The 17,795-nt window shown below is 38.3% G+C and overlaps 1 protein-coding gene across 13 annotated transcripts in view; it reads right to left on the bottom strand.

Moving 5' to 3' along the window:
* The window catches only part of LOC113064306 (neural cell adhesion molecule 1-like), a 213,255-nt gene that overhangs the window by 13,852 nt on the left and 181,608 nt on the right, over window positions 1-17,795 (bottom strand). For 5 of the 13 annotated variants that reach the window (XM_026235008.1, XM_026235009.1, XM_026235011.1 and 2 more), the window contains 3 exons: window positions 16,937-17,062; window positions 2,284-2,408; window positions 1,503-1,683 (listed from right to left, as the gene is read on the bottom strand). In XM_026235008.1, coding sequence (XP_026090793.1) covers window positions 1,503-1,683; window positions 2,284-2,408; window positions 16,937-17,062 — 432 coding nt within the window. Of the gene's footprint in view, window positions 1-1,502; window positions 1,684-2,283; window positions 2,409-5,376; window positions 5,380-8,172; window positions 8,221-14,768; window positions 14,784-16,936; window positions 17,063-17,795 lie in introns of all 13 variants that reach the window. The other 8 variants (XM_026235002.1, XM_026235010.1, XM_026235004.1 and 5 more) reach the window with 3 other exon arrangements.

Consider the following 17,795-nt stretch of genomic DNA (forward strand, 5'->3'; position numbering starts at 1 on the left):
AAATTGCATTTGAGTGAATTATAATTAATTCAAATCAAGAAAAACATTCTACAGGAAATTCGGAAAACAAACCAGCTTTCATCTTTCTATGTCGCAAACACCAGGGAAATGTTGCCCAGTCAGAACAGAAGTCAAGGCGAAACAAACAGGTTATGATGCAATATACTGTAATAAAGTGCTGGGTGAAGGAATTGGTTTTCTGATGTTATGTAAATGGCACAAACAATAACGGGAGTTGTATTAGAACAGCTTTTACTCCTTGTCAACTGTAGCCAGGGAGATTTGGATTACAGGAAGTAGAGCTTTAGCATTTGTCGTGTGGCCAGGGTTGAGCACAACCCATTATCCCTATTTTAATTCTTGCCAAACTCTTGATGTGCTGACCATCTGCAAAGTGAAGGAATGTGCCATGTGATAATAATAGTGTCTAGACAGTTTTAAGGAGTTTCTACCCTGTCTCCTGCAAGCTGGACCAAATATAAGACTCTAGAGAAGCATGAATCTCTGTCTGAGCAGCTGTTTTTGGACCATCGTTTCTAACAGCAGCTGCTCCAGCTGATGCACTGCAGATGTTGGGCTAAAAATAAAGCCGCTTTTTTGAACTCCCACATGTTACACATTGAGGTTAACAACTCTGCAATGTGTAAGTGTGGCGAGATGAGAAAAGAGACAAAGGAAGGCATTTCTATACATCCGAACCTGTCTTGCACAAGTGCTCCGAGATCCAAAGCTCCCACTGCTATATGGCTGCTTCCCACTAAGCGGATGAGAAAAAGCAGGTCTCTTGGCCATGCATCGGCAGATGCCTGTTAGGTCCTCAGTAAAGCATTAAACCAAATAATCCTGATGAAGCACATCATGCAAAACCAGAGGATGCATCCCCACTGAGAACAGGTGGATAGTCAGCCCAATTCAATTGGTCTGCCACAATGAGCCTGAACTGAGCCTCAGTTCAGCCTCCAGAAAGAGACAGAGGGATGATCTAAGGCCCAATTTTTATCAGCGGGGAAGCAGCTCGCAAGAAAACAAAAACACAGCACTGCCAATGGAGCACAGACCAAACAAGCCCGTTGTGGAGGGGGTGAATGGTTGAACGGGCCTGCTGTGACTTTTTGCCTTCCGAGTAGCAAATGGAAAATCTCATCTTCACTGATATCATCTACAATCGCTTCGAGATGAGCAATAAAGCCGGCTGCAAGAGTCAGGGGGAGGTTGCCGGAGGGGTCAAGGCTCTGGAGAGGAGCTGAAGGTCTCCAGGCTTCACCCATGACCACCTCTCACAGATATTTATCACTCTGCACTATTATTACTCTTAGATTGTGTCGAATCACTCTGTAGAGGAAGGCCAGGCCACAACCTGAATTGACACAAGGGTGGCCTGTGAAATCCACAACAAGACCTGCTAGTAGGATGGTGTTAACAAGGGTTGGGTTGAGGCGCTCGGGCTGTTGGCTGCTCAGGCTGGCAGTGGCTGTGCTTCACGGTTAGGGGGTGGGCCGTACCTGGGATGGCGGTGGGTTCTGGCAAGGTCCTGAAGGAGAGTGTGCCGGGATCAGATCGTCCTCGCTGGTTTTCGGCAATGACGGAGACCTCGTACTCCGTGTTCCATTCCAGACCTTGCAGAACAACGTACTCGCTGCCGTTGGGCAGGCGAATCTCCGGCTTCCAGTCCTGGCGATTCTTCTACGGACACATGTGGACACACTTTAAGCTCATTTCTTTAAAAATACATAACAATTCAACTCACACATACACTGAATTTAAAAACACATCTTCTATGATGATTATGTTTTTATTTTCAAAATAAAATTTCATAATAAAGAAAAATAGAACAAATATTTAAATAAACATAATAACTATAAATATAATAACTATTAAATATTTCAATAGTTACTGCTCAGTAGTATTTGAAAAACAGATATATGTCCGCCAAATCAAAGGCACATGGTGCTACCAACAAGCAGAATAATGCAGGAAAAACTAAAAACAAAACATGAAAACAGGAAAATTATTTCACAGAGAAGAACCCTGCATTAATTCATGGGATATATTTGGTCTTAAAAATGGTATAAAAACCATGAATACAAAGAGTTGATTTATAAGAACACTACACGTGTTTTTAAACTAGACCCCACCAGCCCTTTTTTATCGTGCAAACTTTCATAAGTCACTGATCCGTGAGCTTCACTGCCTCTGAAAGCATGTCACTCTTGGATCGGCAGTATAAATAAATCAGACGACAGGATGAGTTAAGTATGTTACCTCATGTCCAATCATACTCACAGCTTTGTAGCGCACTAGATAGAGTTTGATGGGAGAGCCCCCATCGTCCTGCTTGATCCAGTGGACCTTCATCTCGTTGCCTGTGGACAGTGTCTTTGCCTCCAGTTTAGGAGGATTAGGTTCCCCTGAGAAGAAAATGGCGAAAAAACGATTCAAAATGTGTCCTAACCCAGTCACATTTCCACAGGTGAATGTCCCCTCGTCCTTTAACAGCTGATTTGTAATCCACAAGGCATTCTTTATCTCTGAATATGAGCTGCAGAAATTGGTTATCTAATCAAACTCCTGGATAATTTTAGCTTATAATTAACTTACAGTGTTGACCCGGCTGGGAGAATTTAAAAGGAAGCTATATGGTTGTGTGAGGTCTAAATTATGCACCAAAACTTTTTTTAAATTAATGATCAAAGGTAGAGATGTAACGCTATTCAAAGTCTCAGTTCCTCTGCTCTCGTTTTTGGCTAAACTGCCGAGACATCTCATTGCACAGGCTTTTTGGCAGCATAATGATGACTTCTGCCTCCCATCCTTCCAAACATGGAACATTAATGAAAGCACTTGGCTCTTGTAGAAGTGGAGCTGAGTCGCTTGGGCATGTGGAGGGCTGTAATGAGAGCTGGACCTGTGTTGGTGGCAGTGATGGAGGAAGAGAGCGGTGCTGTAATGCAGTCTCTGGGGGAGCTCGTTATCTCCACTTGCCCACTACTTAATGACAGAGCTCCCTTAATTATCCTCCATGCTTTGATTAGAGATTTTCAGCCATTATATTTTATTAATATCAGCGGGCCGAAAGGGGAGGGAAATGCACATGTGTGGGCGCTTGTTTGGAATGCTAGCTGTCTACCTGTGTCACTAGAGAAGCCTAGGAGGAGGGCACAGTGCTCTGCTCCCATTAATCATCATAAATAGCTGCTAGACAAGAGCCTCTATTAGGAACTGATGCGACACTGTGTAGATGCACCTCAAATGTACAAAACAGGACAAGTGAGATGAATTTTAGGTCAAGGCAATTGGATATTTTAACAAAAACAAGCGGGAATAATGCTCAGACACAGACAGCAAGCAGTTTCGGCCCAGATCCGGCCCGAGTGAAATCCATGTATACCAGATGTGGGCTGGATCTGGGCTGAAACTGCTTGCTGTCTGACAGCCCAATGAATAATCTGCATTAATAAAATAAAAAAAAAATCTTTAAAGGTTATTCACGATTACATATTGCTGCCGAGGTATCTAGTCTTTACAGTGCTTTGTAATATTGAGCTGTTTGGTAGATTGCAATCTATCTAATTAGTTTGTCTACACTGTAATTAAAATGTGGCAGACTTGAATGGACAGTAAAACGAAGTCAGAACACCGTATAACTCCAAACCGGGACCGTAACTTCATATTGACGTGCGGCTAAACAAAGTCAGAATGACGTAACTCAATTTGAGAGTTCCAAACAAAGTGAAAGAGCGGTAACTGGTGTTATATGGTGTTCTGCCCTGGCTTCTCCGGGGCTTTTCGAAGTAACGGTCAGAACGACCCATTATTTTCTCGAAATAAAAAATGAAATAGACTCGAGAATGTCCGAAAAATATCAATAACTCCTTTTTGACACAAACTTAAGTTACATTATATTACTTTATTTCAAATTTTACTATTTTACTGTATTTAAGAAAACTTAAACGACATCTTTTTAAAAAAACATTAACAGAATTTTTGAACAGAAATATACTATATACTCTATGTATATGTTTGTTATGGTCTCGTATCTTGATAAATCTCTTCGTAGTCTGTAATAAAGCTTAATTTAAGTTAGAGGCATTTTTTAGGCCATCAGGCAGTTAGTTTCAGCATGCATGAAAATAGAAGCCTAAGGTGTTTCCTTTGTGATGAATTGAAGCTTGTTTAAGTTTGTAATCAGATGCTGCAATTTAAATGAAGACACGTTAATTTAAGACAAGCAGTGCAGGAGTGATGGCAGTTAAACAGGTTTTCTGAGTTCCAGTCATCATTTCCAGTTAGCTGAAGACTTCCAGATGCTAAGAAGGCAAACAGGGACAGATTAGGGTTAAAGAGAGAAAGAGGTCAAACATGCGCTACCATGCAGAAGGAGGAATAGATTAAAGGTTCATGGATTATTGTGCCACTTGATCAGGACTAATAATGACTGCTCATGGCAGTATCTCATCTCAAACCAAGTGTGTCGTTAAAAATGTTTGGGTAGGAAAAGAGTAGAGAATAGAAGCATTTTCTTGAAATACGAGGAAGTGAAGCTCTCCCTCTTGTCCATTTCCACATAAGAACAACAGACAGGGACAGTGAGCAGGTTCATTCGTGAGACAAAGACGTACAATTAGGACATGCATGAGAGACTTTGAGTATGCTGTCTGAGACAAGAGACAGAAAACAGAAGTGTGTGTGAATGTGTTCATGCAATTAGCTGTTATTAGTCTTTGTGATATGCACATATTTGGCACATAATGCAACTATAGCACAGTTGTTTCATATAATGCGCATTTATGATGTGCAAATGAGGGGATGATGATTGTTCTATAGCAGGGATAGGCAACTCTAGTCCTGGAGTTTAGCTTCAGCCCTCATAAAAACTTGCCTGCCTGTATCTATCTAGTAATCCCGAAAACACTGATTGCCTTGTTCAGGTGTGTTTAATTAGAGATGGAGCTAAACTCTGCAGGATAGTGGCCCTCCAGGACCTGAGTTGCCTATCCCTGTTCTATATACTGATTTGTACAAATACAAGCGAAAAGGATGTTTCTTTTTTATGCAGAGCACCTAGCAGTATGTGTAGGAGACTATGCTTTGGGATTACTGTCCAGGCAGAGTGGCTGATGGTTTTCAAATAGCCAAATAAAGTAGGGGGTGTGAGGCTTCTGAAGGATAAATGACTCAAAAATTAAATGGCTCATAAATCCTGATGGTACTGGGTGGGTGTTTCCTCTATCTTGCCCTCATTAACTTGTCTGTTCTCACTGTTAATGGGAATAGGACCAAAAAAAACAACAACAACAAAAACTAAAAACAAAACAAACACAAAAGCATAAGCAAAAACAAAACAAAAAAACCAACATAAAATCAACAAAATATTACCTTCTGTTCACCAGCGAAGATGACATCATCAGCACCATGCAAGAGTCATAAGTCACATGATACGCACGCACATGATTGGTGGAAAGGAAAAGTGGAAGGGTGGGGGGAGGGGTCACATGGAAAATACAAAACATTGAAAGAAAAATTACACAAACATGGAACGTGTTAAGACCAAAAAGTACAAACAGAAACACAAACAACAAAAAGAAAACATAAATCATAAACATAAACACTTCTTTTTAACATTAGATACAGTGTGTATAGATCCATAAAGCAATTCCTGACACGTTTTTATTTTTATTTAATATTAAACACAAATACAAATCAAAGTACTGACAAAAAATTCTGCCCTATACCAGCTCTCCTGAAGCCCATTTAAACTACGAGAGTTAGAATAGGGTCCAAATTGCTTTATGAATCCACTTCACCAGCAGTATTCCCTCTGACTGCGAGTGGCACTTTTGATAAGAGGATTCTAATACAGCTCTCTTGCACTGTACATTGAATTATAAACGCGTGTGCAGACTGAATAGCATCAATAGGGCTGTAAAACCAACTGAAACAGAGCAGGGCAGCCAAAGGAAACTCATTGGAAACTCAGTGATGTTGACCGTACAGATAAAAACCTGGATGCTACAGAATGGGCAAATGAGAAGCATTAAAGCAGAGACTGTCCATGCATATGAAGAGTCCGGGTCAATACCATGAAATGTTGATCCAGGATTATTCATCAGAATAGAAATCAAAAACTGATCCTAGATCAGTCCTTTCAGCCTGAGATGTTTACATATATGTGCTCAGGACTGTAGCTGAGAAGGGTGGAGGAGGCTAAAGACAAGGAGCAGTGTTTTCCATCACAAACTAGAGGTCTGTGGTATACAAGTAAAATACTAGATATGATGGCAAATGTAAACCTTCAGACCCTTAAGTTACATGTAAAAATGCATAAACTGAAGCTTCATTGAAGCCACACCATTTCATGGGTTTCCATGCCAGGGGCCATACAAAATCTAAGAGTAAGGAAAAAATAAATAAAGCCTACAATATTTATTTTAACAATAAAAAGGAAAAACCAAATTTGCTTAAAATCTGTTTAAAAGTTTTCTGAAGAGGAATAAAATCTAAATCTTTGCAATGCACTTACTTTCAAGAATAGTTCTATATGTAGTATACCCTTTTAAAGAGTTTCTAAACAACTTCTGGCTAAATAAGGTGTGTTTAAAGTTGCAGTCGGTAACTTTTGACGCTCTAGCGGTTAATAAACAGAACTGCTTGCGTCTTGTGGAAGAACATCGTAGCCGGATCTACTTCTGTCTGTTTATGTCTATGAAGAATCACAAAGGTACTGGGTTACTCCACCGCAGTACCCCGAAGCAATCTAAAATAGTCTGAATATAAACACTTATTATAGGTGCACCCTAGTGATTCAGGACAAGGTAAAAACACGGTTTGGAAAATGGATTCATGGTGTACTCACTTATTATATACATTTTGTAAATTTTGAACACATAAAAAAGTTACGGACCGCAGCTCTGATTGGTTGTTTCTTACCGGGAGCGATGTATTCCTGCAAATGGCAATAGGACCACTGGGAGGAGCCAGAGGAGCTTGATTTTTTTCACAGATTATCTGTCTCATATACTACTGTCAGGGCATTATGACAGGTTTAACAAATATGTAAAAAATACATTTTTACAAAAGTTACCTACTGCAGCTTTAAGTTTGCAATCTGAGACAAATAACTGTACTAATAAAAAAAGCACATTACACATATAAATATACAATAACATTCACTTTGAAGCCATTTGAAATGAGTGTCTGTAGACCACCAGGGCTCCTTATAAACTGTAGCTGTCAAGCCATTTAGAAAGTCTAAAATCCTCATGCTGATTATGACTCATTATCACACAAAAGAACAGATCTTTTGTTTGCCAATCTACTCATACAACCCTAAAAAACACTATTATATTTGTATTTCTTTGACATCCTCGGAAGTTTAGTTTGGTGCAATCTTAAACCGTCCAGTCAATGTCAACTAAGAAAACAATCGTCAAACAACTGCCAACTTCTAAAGATAAAGACCCTTTCATTTCTCTGTCTGAATAAGACAGAATAGCTGTTTAGAAGTCTGTTGTTAATTTGGTGATTGCACAAGTTTGTCGATTTGAACCATGAAAACTTGTGCACTTAAACACAGGTCGTTCCATACTGATGGCTGCTATATGGCAAATCTCTTCGGATAAAAGCATCTGTGCTTGCATCTCTGAGGGACGTCATGCACTCCCAAGAATGCTAATGTTGACAATTTTGCTTAATGTTGTGAAGACAGCGCCATTAGTTTCCACATTCGTGACAGTACACAACACATTTCATTAATATCTCAGAGTGCACAATAGGGGAACTGCATGTGTCATGCTGTTTCTATAACTTTCTGCACATCCAATGGCATAATAAATCAGCACACATCATGAGTTTATAAACCATTAACTATTTGCACAAAAAAAGCATGTCGGTTCATGTCATATTCCTGTATGTATACCATGCAGTGACATGTTAGACAGGTGAGCTGGTCTACAAGCGGATGTTAGTGTTGGTTCTCTATGGAGGCTTGAGGGTCATGAGCACAATCCCAGTGTCTCACTTCCCCCGCCCTCACTAACATCTACACGGTCTCTCTTCTCTATCACAGACGTGTGTTGTCGGTCTACTGCGAACGTTGGTCTAGGTGAGGCGAACAAATGTGTAGCAGGCAGATATAGAGTGGCAAACAACACTGCACACTGTCGGCATACTCACTAAGATCGGCAGTGGTTGGAGGAATGGAAGTTGGAGTCTCTGAAGATGCTGGAAGATGGTGAGAACATGGTGAGATGTGCTTCTGTCGTGTCGCACTAATTAAAGAACCAATGCTGCAACACTTCCATAGCAACTAACTAATGTACATCACACCACAGCAACTTTCAATGAGTCCAGGCAGAAGTGCATGCGACCCAAATAAATAGTGCCTCAGCGTAGAGACACAAACACATACTACAGTATATAGCTAAAGGTATGCAAAGGTGAACACGAAAGGTGTTACTGGGATGCCCTCTGGATCAGAGTAATATAAAAATGTATGTGCATGAAATTATTTTATCTTATTAGACTTTAGTCATTCAGTCGGATATGTGGCATGGGTAACAATGTCTAATGAGAAGTAGTGAATTAAAATCATGCCAAACATTTTAATCACAATTCTAAAATGTTCACTGAACACATTTATTATTTAGTTTTAATTTAGTTAGATAATAGAGTGTTCAAAATGTAAATATAAAACAAATATCTGAAATATATAATATAACTATATAATAATAACTATAAAGAAATAACTATACTTTTTTTCATATCTCATGTAATACTGTATACACTGCCATTCATGTTTATGGAACATATATGAACGTTTTAGTTTTTTTTTTATAATGTTTTTTATTAGTTCAGTAATCAGTAATGCTGTTGTTTTGAACTTTCTATTTTTTAAAGAATACTGAAAACAATTACTTTAATGGATCTTTCAACACTGATAAGAAGACATGTTTGTTAAGCACTAAATCAGAAAAGCGCAGCACAAAATTTAACTTTGCCATCATAGGAGTAAATTACATATATAAAACATAAAAATATAAAATGGTAATAATATTATATTATTTATATTAATATAAAGTGCAATGGAAGGGGGAAAAAAAATCTTGTGTTAACTGTAGTAATTAGTAAAATAAAATGTACAGTACCCATGCACTTTTGGTCATGAAGTATTTGATAGATTAACAGTTACACTGTTTGATTATGTGGTACTGAACTAAGCAGAGAGCTATATCAAACCAAATAATTAATCAAATGAATGTATCTAACCCCCTTTACACATTTCTCGAGTGGGCAAAACAAGCTGATTTCAAGTGCAAAGAACATATAGATGACACCATCACTCCTGCTGTAGCAAGAGACCAACCACATTTCAAAGACCAGCTACTTCTGGAACATGCACAGACAATTTAACTCAGTTGATAACATTCCACATATTACCGGGCTCTGAGACACACATAATAACCTGTATTTAAATGGCATGATTGACCGAGCTGAGTCGTGACAGTACAGATGTCTCAAGCCGCAAGGACACCACTCGATTCCAAGTGCGATATTTTCCTGGAAGTGCATTAGGGCCAGAGCTTCACCTTCAATATACCCTCTTCTATATAATCTAAGATTGCTGGTTTTCATTGAACAGAACCTCAGGGCCTTGGAGTTAGACGATAAGCACTTTGAGTGGAAGATAGTGATATGATGGAGGTGAAATATCCCCCGTTTCCTCTTTTAAGCTTAACGCAATTAGGCAGAGGCACAGCCTGTTTGTGAGCCTCGTTTCAGACAGATGACAGACTGTGTTAGAGTTTCAAAGACTGTTTGACTGAAGAGAGCCAAGCTTCTCTCTTTTAATCAGTTTTTTTTTTCTGCACCAGTTGTGAAGGAACTTGTAGATACTTGGTGACAAAGGGAGCCTGAAGCGCAAACAGTATTGTCAGTTAGTCCTTGGAGGATTAAAGGGATAGTTCATTCAAATATGAAAATTCTGTCATCATGTACTGACACTTTTGTTGATTCAAACCCATATGCTCCCCTTCTTTCTTCTGTGAAACACTAATTTTTATGATGTACTGGTTGTGCTTTCCAGATGGGGACTGGAGCTTTGAAGTTATCAAAAGGCCATAAAAGCCATAAAAATAAAAGAATCCTAAGAAGTCATACAATACTTTTGATAAACGGACTGAAACGTATTAACTGAAAATCAAGCGAGTTGTTAACTAACACACCATAATCAATGATTCAGTGAGCTGAACTCGAGTATTGGATCAGTATGATTTATTGAAAAGATCCGACTCAAAAGAACAATTCATTCACCAGTCACTACTCTAATGAATGGGCCAAGGAAAGCTAAGCAAGTCAATATATTTCATGTAAATAAAATACTACATTTTGGCCTGTTCGTAACATAAAGCAATCATAATATTTAAGAAGTCATACAGACCACTGTTATGATGCTTTTACACCTTTCTTGGAACTTGAAAGCACCAGAGTGACCACATTTTTAAAAAGTACCCCATTTATGCAGAAGAAATAATGTTATACAGGGTGGAACGACTTGAGGGAGAATAAATGAATTTCCTTTTTGGGTGAACCATCTCTTTAACACCACAGCGATAAAAAAAGCTTTAGCTTCAAGACAACATTAACAAGCTCAGATATTTCTTCTCTCCGATTTCCAGTGTTTTAAATTGCACACAACTAGTCACTGCAGGCTCATTGATCTCACAAAACACTGATCTGTTCTACAATTTGGTCTACTGCTCTGCAGATGAAAAAACACATGCTAAAATGCAACTGTATTATCCGCTGTGGTCTGATGAAATGCTGTGGGCAGTTACATTGTCTAGTGCTTTGCAGATATCACAGAGCAGAGGCAGAGGTTCAAAGCACACGGAGCGTCTCAGAAGAAAATTGCTCTGTGGAATAATAAGGATTATCATATCGTAAGTGTTTCATGCCAAGGGGAATGAAGTGGGTGTTAATGCCGTTGCAGCAGTGATCACAATTAAAGCACTCTAGAACTCTACCTGAGGACGTGGACCATCTGCTAGGTCGCTGGCCTGTGTTTCTATCTGTGTGAGATGCATTCACCTGCACTGATGCAGAGCAACCACTGAGAACCACCAGATGTGCTATTTAATAGACCTAGTTTAAACCATCTCTCAGGAGTACTAAATAAGTGAGCACAATCTGATGAAGTGCCACGTAAACTGTTTTACAGTCTACTTTCTTTGCCCCATTATGACTGCATTAAGTGTTATTAAAGAGGTATGGCTGTACAAGTTGTGTTATATTTGAGATAGAGTCAATACAGTACAGTTGACTGTAATGTTTATGTGTGAAAACTGATATGCAGAACTAATTTTAATTGTTTTATTGACCTCAACTTTAAAAGCATAATTTAAAAAATGAAATAAAAAATTCCTTCCTTGTGTTTTTCACACACTTTGACTTTAACATTAGGTTCTGAGTTGACCTACTTTATGTTTGTACAGTATAACCTACTGTTTTCGGATCGGAGGCCATTTCCACTGCAGGTCTCTATAGGTACAGTCCCTGCTGCAGTGCTCTCTGATCCTTTGCGGTCCGTGGTGATCGCATTCATATTAAAGAAAGGCTCTGTCAGAGTCTACGTGCTCTCTGGAAGCGGGGTGACCTATGCACAGGCTAGCCATCAAAAAGCCTGGCACACAGTCAGGGAAAGAGTCCCTATTTGTCGCTGTGAATATTTTAGCTGTCACCTGAGATGACCCTACTGCAGTGAGCTGCAGAGGCGGCATTATCCATCAGAAAACACCCAGAGGTGTCCATCAATCCTACCTCTATCGCTTATGTGACAGGTCTAGCTAGCTTTGTCATCACTCCATCTCCATACACAATCCCAGCCTTTTCATTCACGCTCAAAGCACATAAAATGGAGAGGGAGCTCTCAAGCTTTGAATCACTGGTCCCTGCAGCACATACCGCAGTAATGTGAATTATATAGTGCTCTTTTACAATTTCCACAGGCTGTGGAGGCCAGAGGCAAGGATCTCTGCTCTTGAGGAGAAATATTCTCAGTCACGCTATTGGCAACAATGTCTTTTGTGTCATTGTTTTCCTCATCCTCTGGTGCTCTGGGCACTCTATTGGCTGAGACTGTGGGATGGCCTGTGGTGATAAATCTCTGACACACACCTGAGAGCACTACCGTACATCTTTCTTGAAGCTCCATCTACGTCAAACTACACCACTCACTGCAGACATGATGTTGATTTATACGTCAATCTGTCATACTTCCAAAACTGTTAAAGAAGTAGTTGACCCAAAAGTAAATTTTGACCATTATTTACTTAACTTCACATCGCTCAAAAGCTGTGTGCTTTTACTCATGTCTATGGAATACAAAAGGAACCTTTTGAAATAATTTCCAACTTCCTGTTTTCAATGGCAGTACATAGTGACCAGTCTATCAAACTACAAAGGCACTGCAAAAAGTGGTCCATATGACTCATAAACTATGTTTGAAGTCATCAGAAGTCATATGATAGCTTTTTATATGAGGAACATAGTAGAGTTATATGAGGAACATACTGATGCATAGTGTCACCATTTTCAAAGATTCCCATATTGGGTGTTTAGGAGGAAATGACAACGCTGTCTTTATTATTATTATTTTTTAAAGTAGGACTTTAAAACCAGCTTAAAAAAATATGTAAATGAACGTTGTTGTGTAAATGAACAGTCAAAATGCATAAAAAGTTTCCTTTTTTTGGCTGAAAACATTATCTTGTAAACGGCCCCTAAGTATGGACAAATCAGTGTGAAGATCTTGAAAAAAATTACTTTTGTGTTCCACCTGCCAAAAACTTTTTTTCATAAAATAAACTGTAAAACCAGTCTAAGCTGGTCTACAGGTCCTCCAAAAAAGTGGCTAAAACCCATTGAAAATCAGTCAAAGGACCAGCCTAAAAGACCACCCAAAACCTGCAAACCAGTTTAGGCTGGTGAAAGCTTTTAAGCATGGACATTATGAAAATAATAGCATAGAGGTTTGAAATGACACAAGGTTGTAAATCAAGAAATAACAGAATTTTCATTTTTGGGTGAATTATTGCTTGACCAAGTCATTTTCTGCCCTAGATATAGCAAGATTCATTGTTTCTGACATAACACACAACTTAAATATGATTTTTCATAATCAAAGAGAGAAAGGAAAGCTTGCAAAAACATTCTGCAATTGTTAGGATTACTTCTGAGGATTTAACCTCAGTTCTTAAGAACTGCAACAGAAGTAATTTTGGTTTGGAAACTCGAGACAAATAAACCCAATGTGGACTGTCACCAGATTTGTGAAGCCATAATTCAAGAAGTGTTGATGCTGCCGGTGGTCTCGTTTTGTCATATAAAATTTATAAATGATTAGTAAGTGTTTGAAGTGCCTAAATCATTGTCCTGCCAATCATCTCTTAAATTCATGCAGGTATAGTTCCAGAGAAAGAGCAGGAAACCCCGTCAATCTCATCTGAACACAACCAGATCACACTATCATTACGAGATACAGTCTCTGCCTCACCCATGCCTATTTTTTATTCTGCCATGTAATGATCATGAGAAAGCTTCCAAAGTCAAATGGTCCTTGTCAGGGATAATGAGAACAATAGAGAGCCATAACAAGAAAATACTGTCAATTAAATTAGCAATGGCTTCATCCCAATGTTATTTGCTTTTTGTTACATAAACAAACAATACTCATTCTACAGTTCAACTATTTTAATATTGCTTTTTGTAAAACAATCACCCTCACACAAACTATGAATTAAACACCAACATTAGCCAACGAGGTTGCGGCTATCCTACGAATGTGAAATAAATAGCTTGTTTTGAGACTTAAAACAATAACTGATAACTGCAGACTCTGATTAGGGGGAAATCTACATACCAATGGCCATTTATATACTAAGATGCCAGCATATCAGTTTAAAAGGGTTTTTTTCATCAACAGACCCCAGGGAACTAAGATGAATTTTCATTTCATAGCCATGCCCTAACACACCTGATTCAATTAATCAAGTGTTAATTGCTCCATGTGGCATACTTGAGTTGAACCAGGTGCATATTTACTGTAGGTTTTTGATAATAAGCAATTTTCTCAATTGAGCCTCCAGGACTGGAAGGAAAGAATATACTGGTCTAAATGATCTCATAGCAAACCTAGATCAACAACAGATATAATGTGAGTCGCCACAGTTCTTTAAAGCACAGGTTATAATAAAAAAAATACTGCAAAGAGTTTTAAATAAACTGAATCCCCCCATAAAGTTTTACTTAACTTGCACTGAAATACGAAAGTCCACTTGAAGCGAAAATACTCATTTCATTCTCAATACATTTTTATTTAAAGACCCCATGAAATCCATGAATCCATGAATCCATGTCAACATTTTTTGTCCAATCGAATGTTCTCTAGTAAGAGACTCTTCACCCTCTCAGTGAATTATAAATACCACGTCTCTCAAGGTCCAATCACTATTTATGACTAAGAAGTAAAAGCCTATTGGCTATTCAAAAAGGATGAGCCCTTCCAAATATAAAACTTCCTTCATACGCAGGAAAAGAAAACTGCACTATCTAACCCATTTCATGGAGCCTTTAAATCTCTATTAAAGCTTTTACCATCTTCTCTTAAGGCTTACTAGTAGATTTGGCAGGAGTGATGCAATGGGTGAAATGGAAGCAAATGGAAAAACAAACAGAAATGCGAAAGAAAGAGAGCAGAGAGATGGAACACTTACTTTTGAAAGGGGAGCCTGATGTCCATTGGAACAAAACAAGATGGAAAGCATGATGAGAACCATAAAAAAGCAGTGAACATGAGAACAGGAATGAATAAAATAGAGGTCAATCCCGACTTGCCATTTTGGTGTTAATCTTATAAATTGATGAGAAAATCACCTTGCTGACTCACATTTGACCAGAATATACTTTGTGTATGGCTTGTTAGTTCCCAAAATGGCAAAACTGGGTGACCCAATTAGCTGTTTTGATATGAGTGCAAGCAAAAGAGCAAATGTAGGGACTGTAAAACAGAGGGTGCTGAAGCAAAGATGACATGATAAGAAAAGTAAGATAAGAATTCATGACAGCCTGTCTCTGACTTGTATCAATGGAGCAATTCACTCCTGCCATGAGCTATTGTACTCCCAATAGAAGAATAAACAAGTCTTGTTTTGTGTTATTGTAACTTTTTTCCCATATTTGTAAGATTCCCTCCAAAGCTTCTGGGTATTCAAATGGAAATCAAGCTTACTGCTGTATGACTCCTTTTTCGTAACGTTATTACAAAGTGCTTTTGAATCAACTGAATTGGATCAAAAAATTGGATTAATAAAGCGACAAGGAATTAGACTTTCCTGCAATTTAAACTTTAGTCACTTAATCCCTGTGAGTGCAGAAGGAAATTGAATAATCAAACAAGAACTGTGTTTCTGCTCATTCCACATTTCTTGCAAACTGACTTTTCTAATCTGCTTTCTAAGTGGAACATTCTGAGCCAACATCCAGTAATTAAACCAGCAGATTTATAGGAAATTTGAACAAGTACATTGTGAAATCTAAATATGGATGATGTTTCATTAATGTGGAGAGCTCCACAACACAGAGTCAAACAAGCACTGAAAACCAACCTCAAATTTCACCTGTCTTCACTTTCATATAGCTGTGTAAACCTGTTTCCACCTGAGTGCAAACAATAAGCTTAAAATAATAAAAGAGTGACATATATAGTTGCAATTATGAGATAAAAAATATTCCAATTATGTAAATATAATTGTAATAATTAGCTATTTAGTCCTAATTGTGAGATACAGAGCCACAATTATGATATATTTATGATAAAGTTACTATTGTGAGATTGAGATTTAATGCTACAGTTATGAAAACTAAGTAATAATGATGAGATATAACATTGCAATTATTGGGGTACAAAGTTTTAACTGAGATATAAAGCTGCAATTAGAACATTCATAGCTGTGAACTAGAAAGTCTGAATGGTGAGATTCAAGGCCACAATTATGCATCACAATTGTGAGCTTTAAAGAAACAATGTAGATTTTTATTTAAGTTATGAAAAATTAAAGTCACAATCAATTGTGGGCTGTAAAGCTAAAATTTAGATTTAGTTGCAAATTAGAATTCATAATTATGAAATTAGAAATTAGATATATTCTCATTTATGAGATAAAAATCAAACATTTTGGAATGAAGTCATTAAAATATTATTAATATTATTATTTTTTTTATTTAAGGCAGAAACAGGTTTACATACATCGCACACCTAGTGTACATTAGAGGGAAATGTAATAAGTTCTAATTAAACATGAGAAATGCCATCTGGAATTATCTTCATATGATACCGACAAATGCTACATATTCTAGTTTCATGAAGATTAGATCTTATTATTGATATTACAATTTCTGAGTCTAACCCTGATCTGTTTGTATATATGAGGTTAAAGAGGGTTTCATCATCTGCTCTACAGAAGAGTGGCCAGCCAACACGGACAACACTTAACAGAGCACACAGCTCTCAGTAGACACGAGACACAGCTGTTGCCTGGAACATGCTGGCACCAGCAGAAGAGCCGGACGGACAGACGGACGGGGAGGAGCGCCACATCACTGGGAAGCACTGCTGAGGTGAGAGGCTGCAGTGACACAATGACCTTCAGGAAATTGTTTAAACACACAGACACACACTTAAATGAACACGCACATCCACATATAAATACAAAAGCACAAAGAGAGGACAAGCAATGCATCTCCTGGGAGTGAGATCCGGCATGGTCCACGGCAGGGATGCATTGTGGGTAGTGAGGTCTGCTGCTGCACTGAGAAGGGGGTTGATGGGTAAAGAAAGCACTAGGGTCATAAGATAAGGAGACTGAAAGAGAGAGGCACTTACGGACAGGTTGGGTTTTAAAGCTCTCAGGGGGGCTGCTCTCTCCTTCACCCTTGCCGTTGATGGCTGATATCTTGACCTCATACGTGGTCTCTGGCTTCAGCCCATCAATGGTGATCGAGTTGAGACCTGGTTTAGACAGATTTAGAGCTCCAATGAAATATCTGATGTAAAAACATGGTATAAGATGGTAAAATATATCTGGTTTTAACAAAGCATATAAGAAACCTTACATACATACATATACTCATTTGTTGCCTTATCAGATTGCACATATTATCACAGCACATGACTTTCAGCATTAAAGAGAATAGAGATATTTGTATTAACAGTAAAAAAACAAAAACAAATCCAGATTTGAAGGGAAAATGTGCAGAAAGGATATAAGGAGAAATAAGTCTTAACCAATAAGCCAGAATATTAAATAAACAAAGAGGTGAGTGGTGAGTGAAACTTTGTCAGTAATGGGTTTCCTATTCTGAGAAAAGTCTTTGTGGGTAGTTCTGTGGGCAAAGATTCTGTGCGCTTTCCCCAAAAACCCTGCAAAGGATTCCGAGTTTCATATTTGTAGTAAAATCCATTTTAGTTTGATTCAAAAATGATCGTGGAATCCTAGTCATCACTCAGAGGTTTGCCCAGAGGTCCCCATGCAGCATCTTACATTTCATATTTGTATTATATTACAACCATTAGTTTTCATCGTTCAATTTGCATTGGACAAGAGTGCTGATATTTCTTTGTGTTGTTCCAGAAACCCTACTTTGGGTTCGCTTGAAACTATTTTCTTTGGCAGATCAAAAGTAAACAAAATAACTGGCCACATTTTGCCTAAAATGTGAATTATGTGATATCAACTTGAACT

Source organism: Carassius auratus, chromosome 46 (assembly GCF_003368295.1).
Source record: "Carassius auratus strain Wakin chromosome 46, ASM336829v1, whole genome shotgun sequence".
NCBI lineage: Eukaryota > Metazoa > Chordata > Actinopteri > Cypriniformes > Cyprinidae > Carassius > Carassius auratus.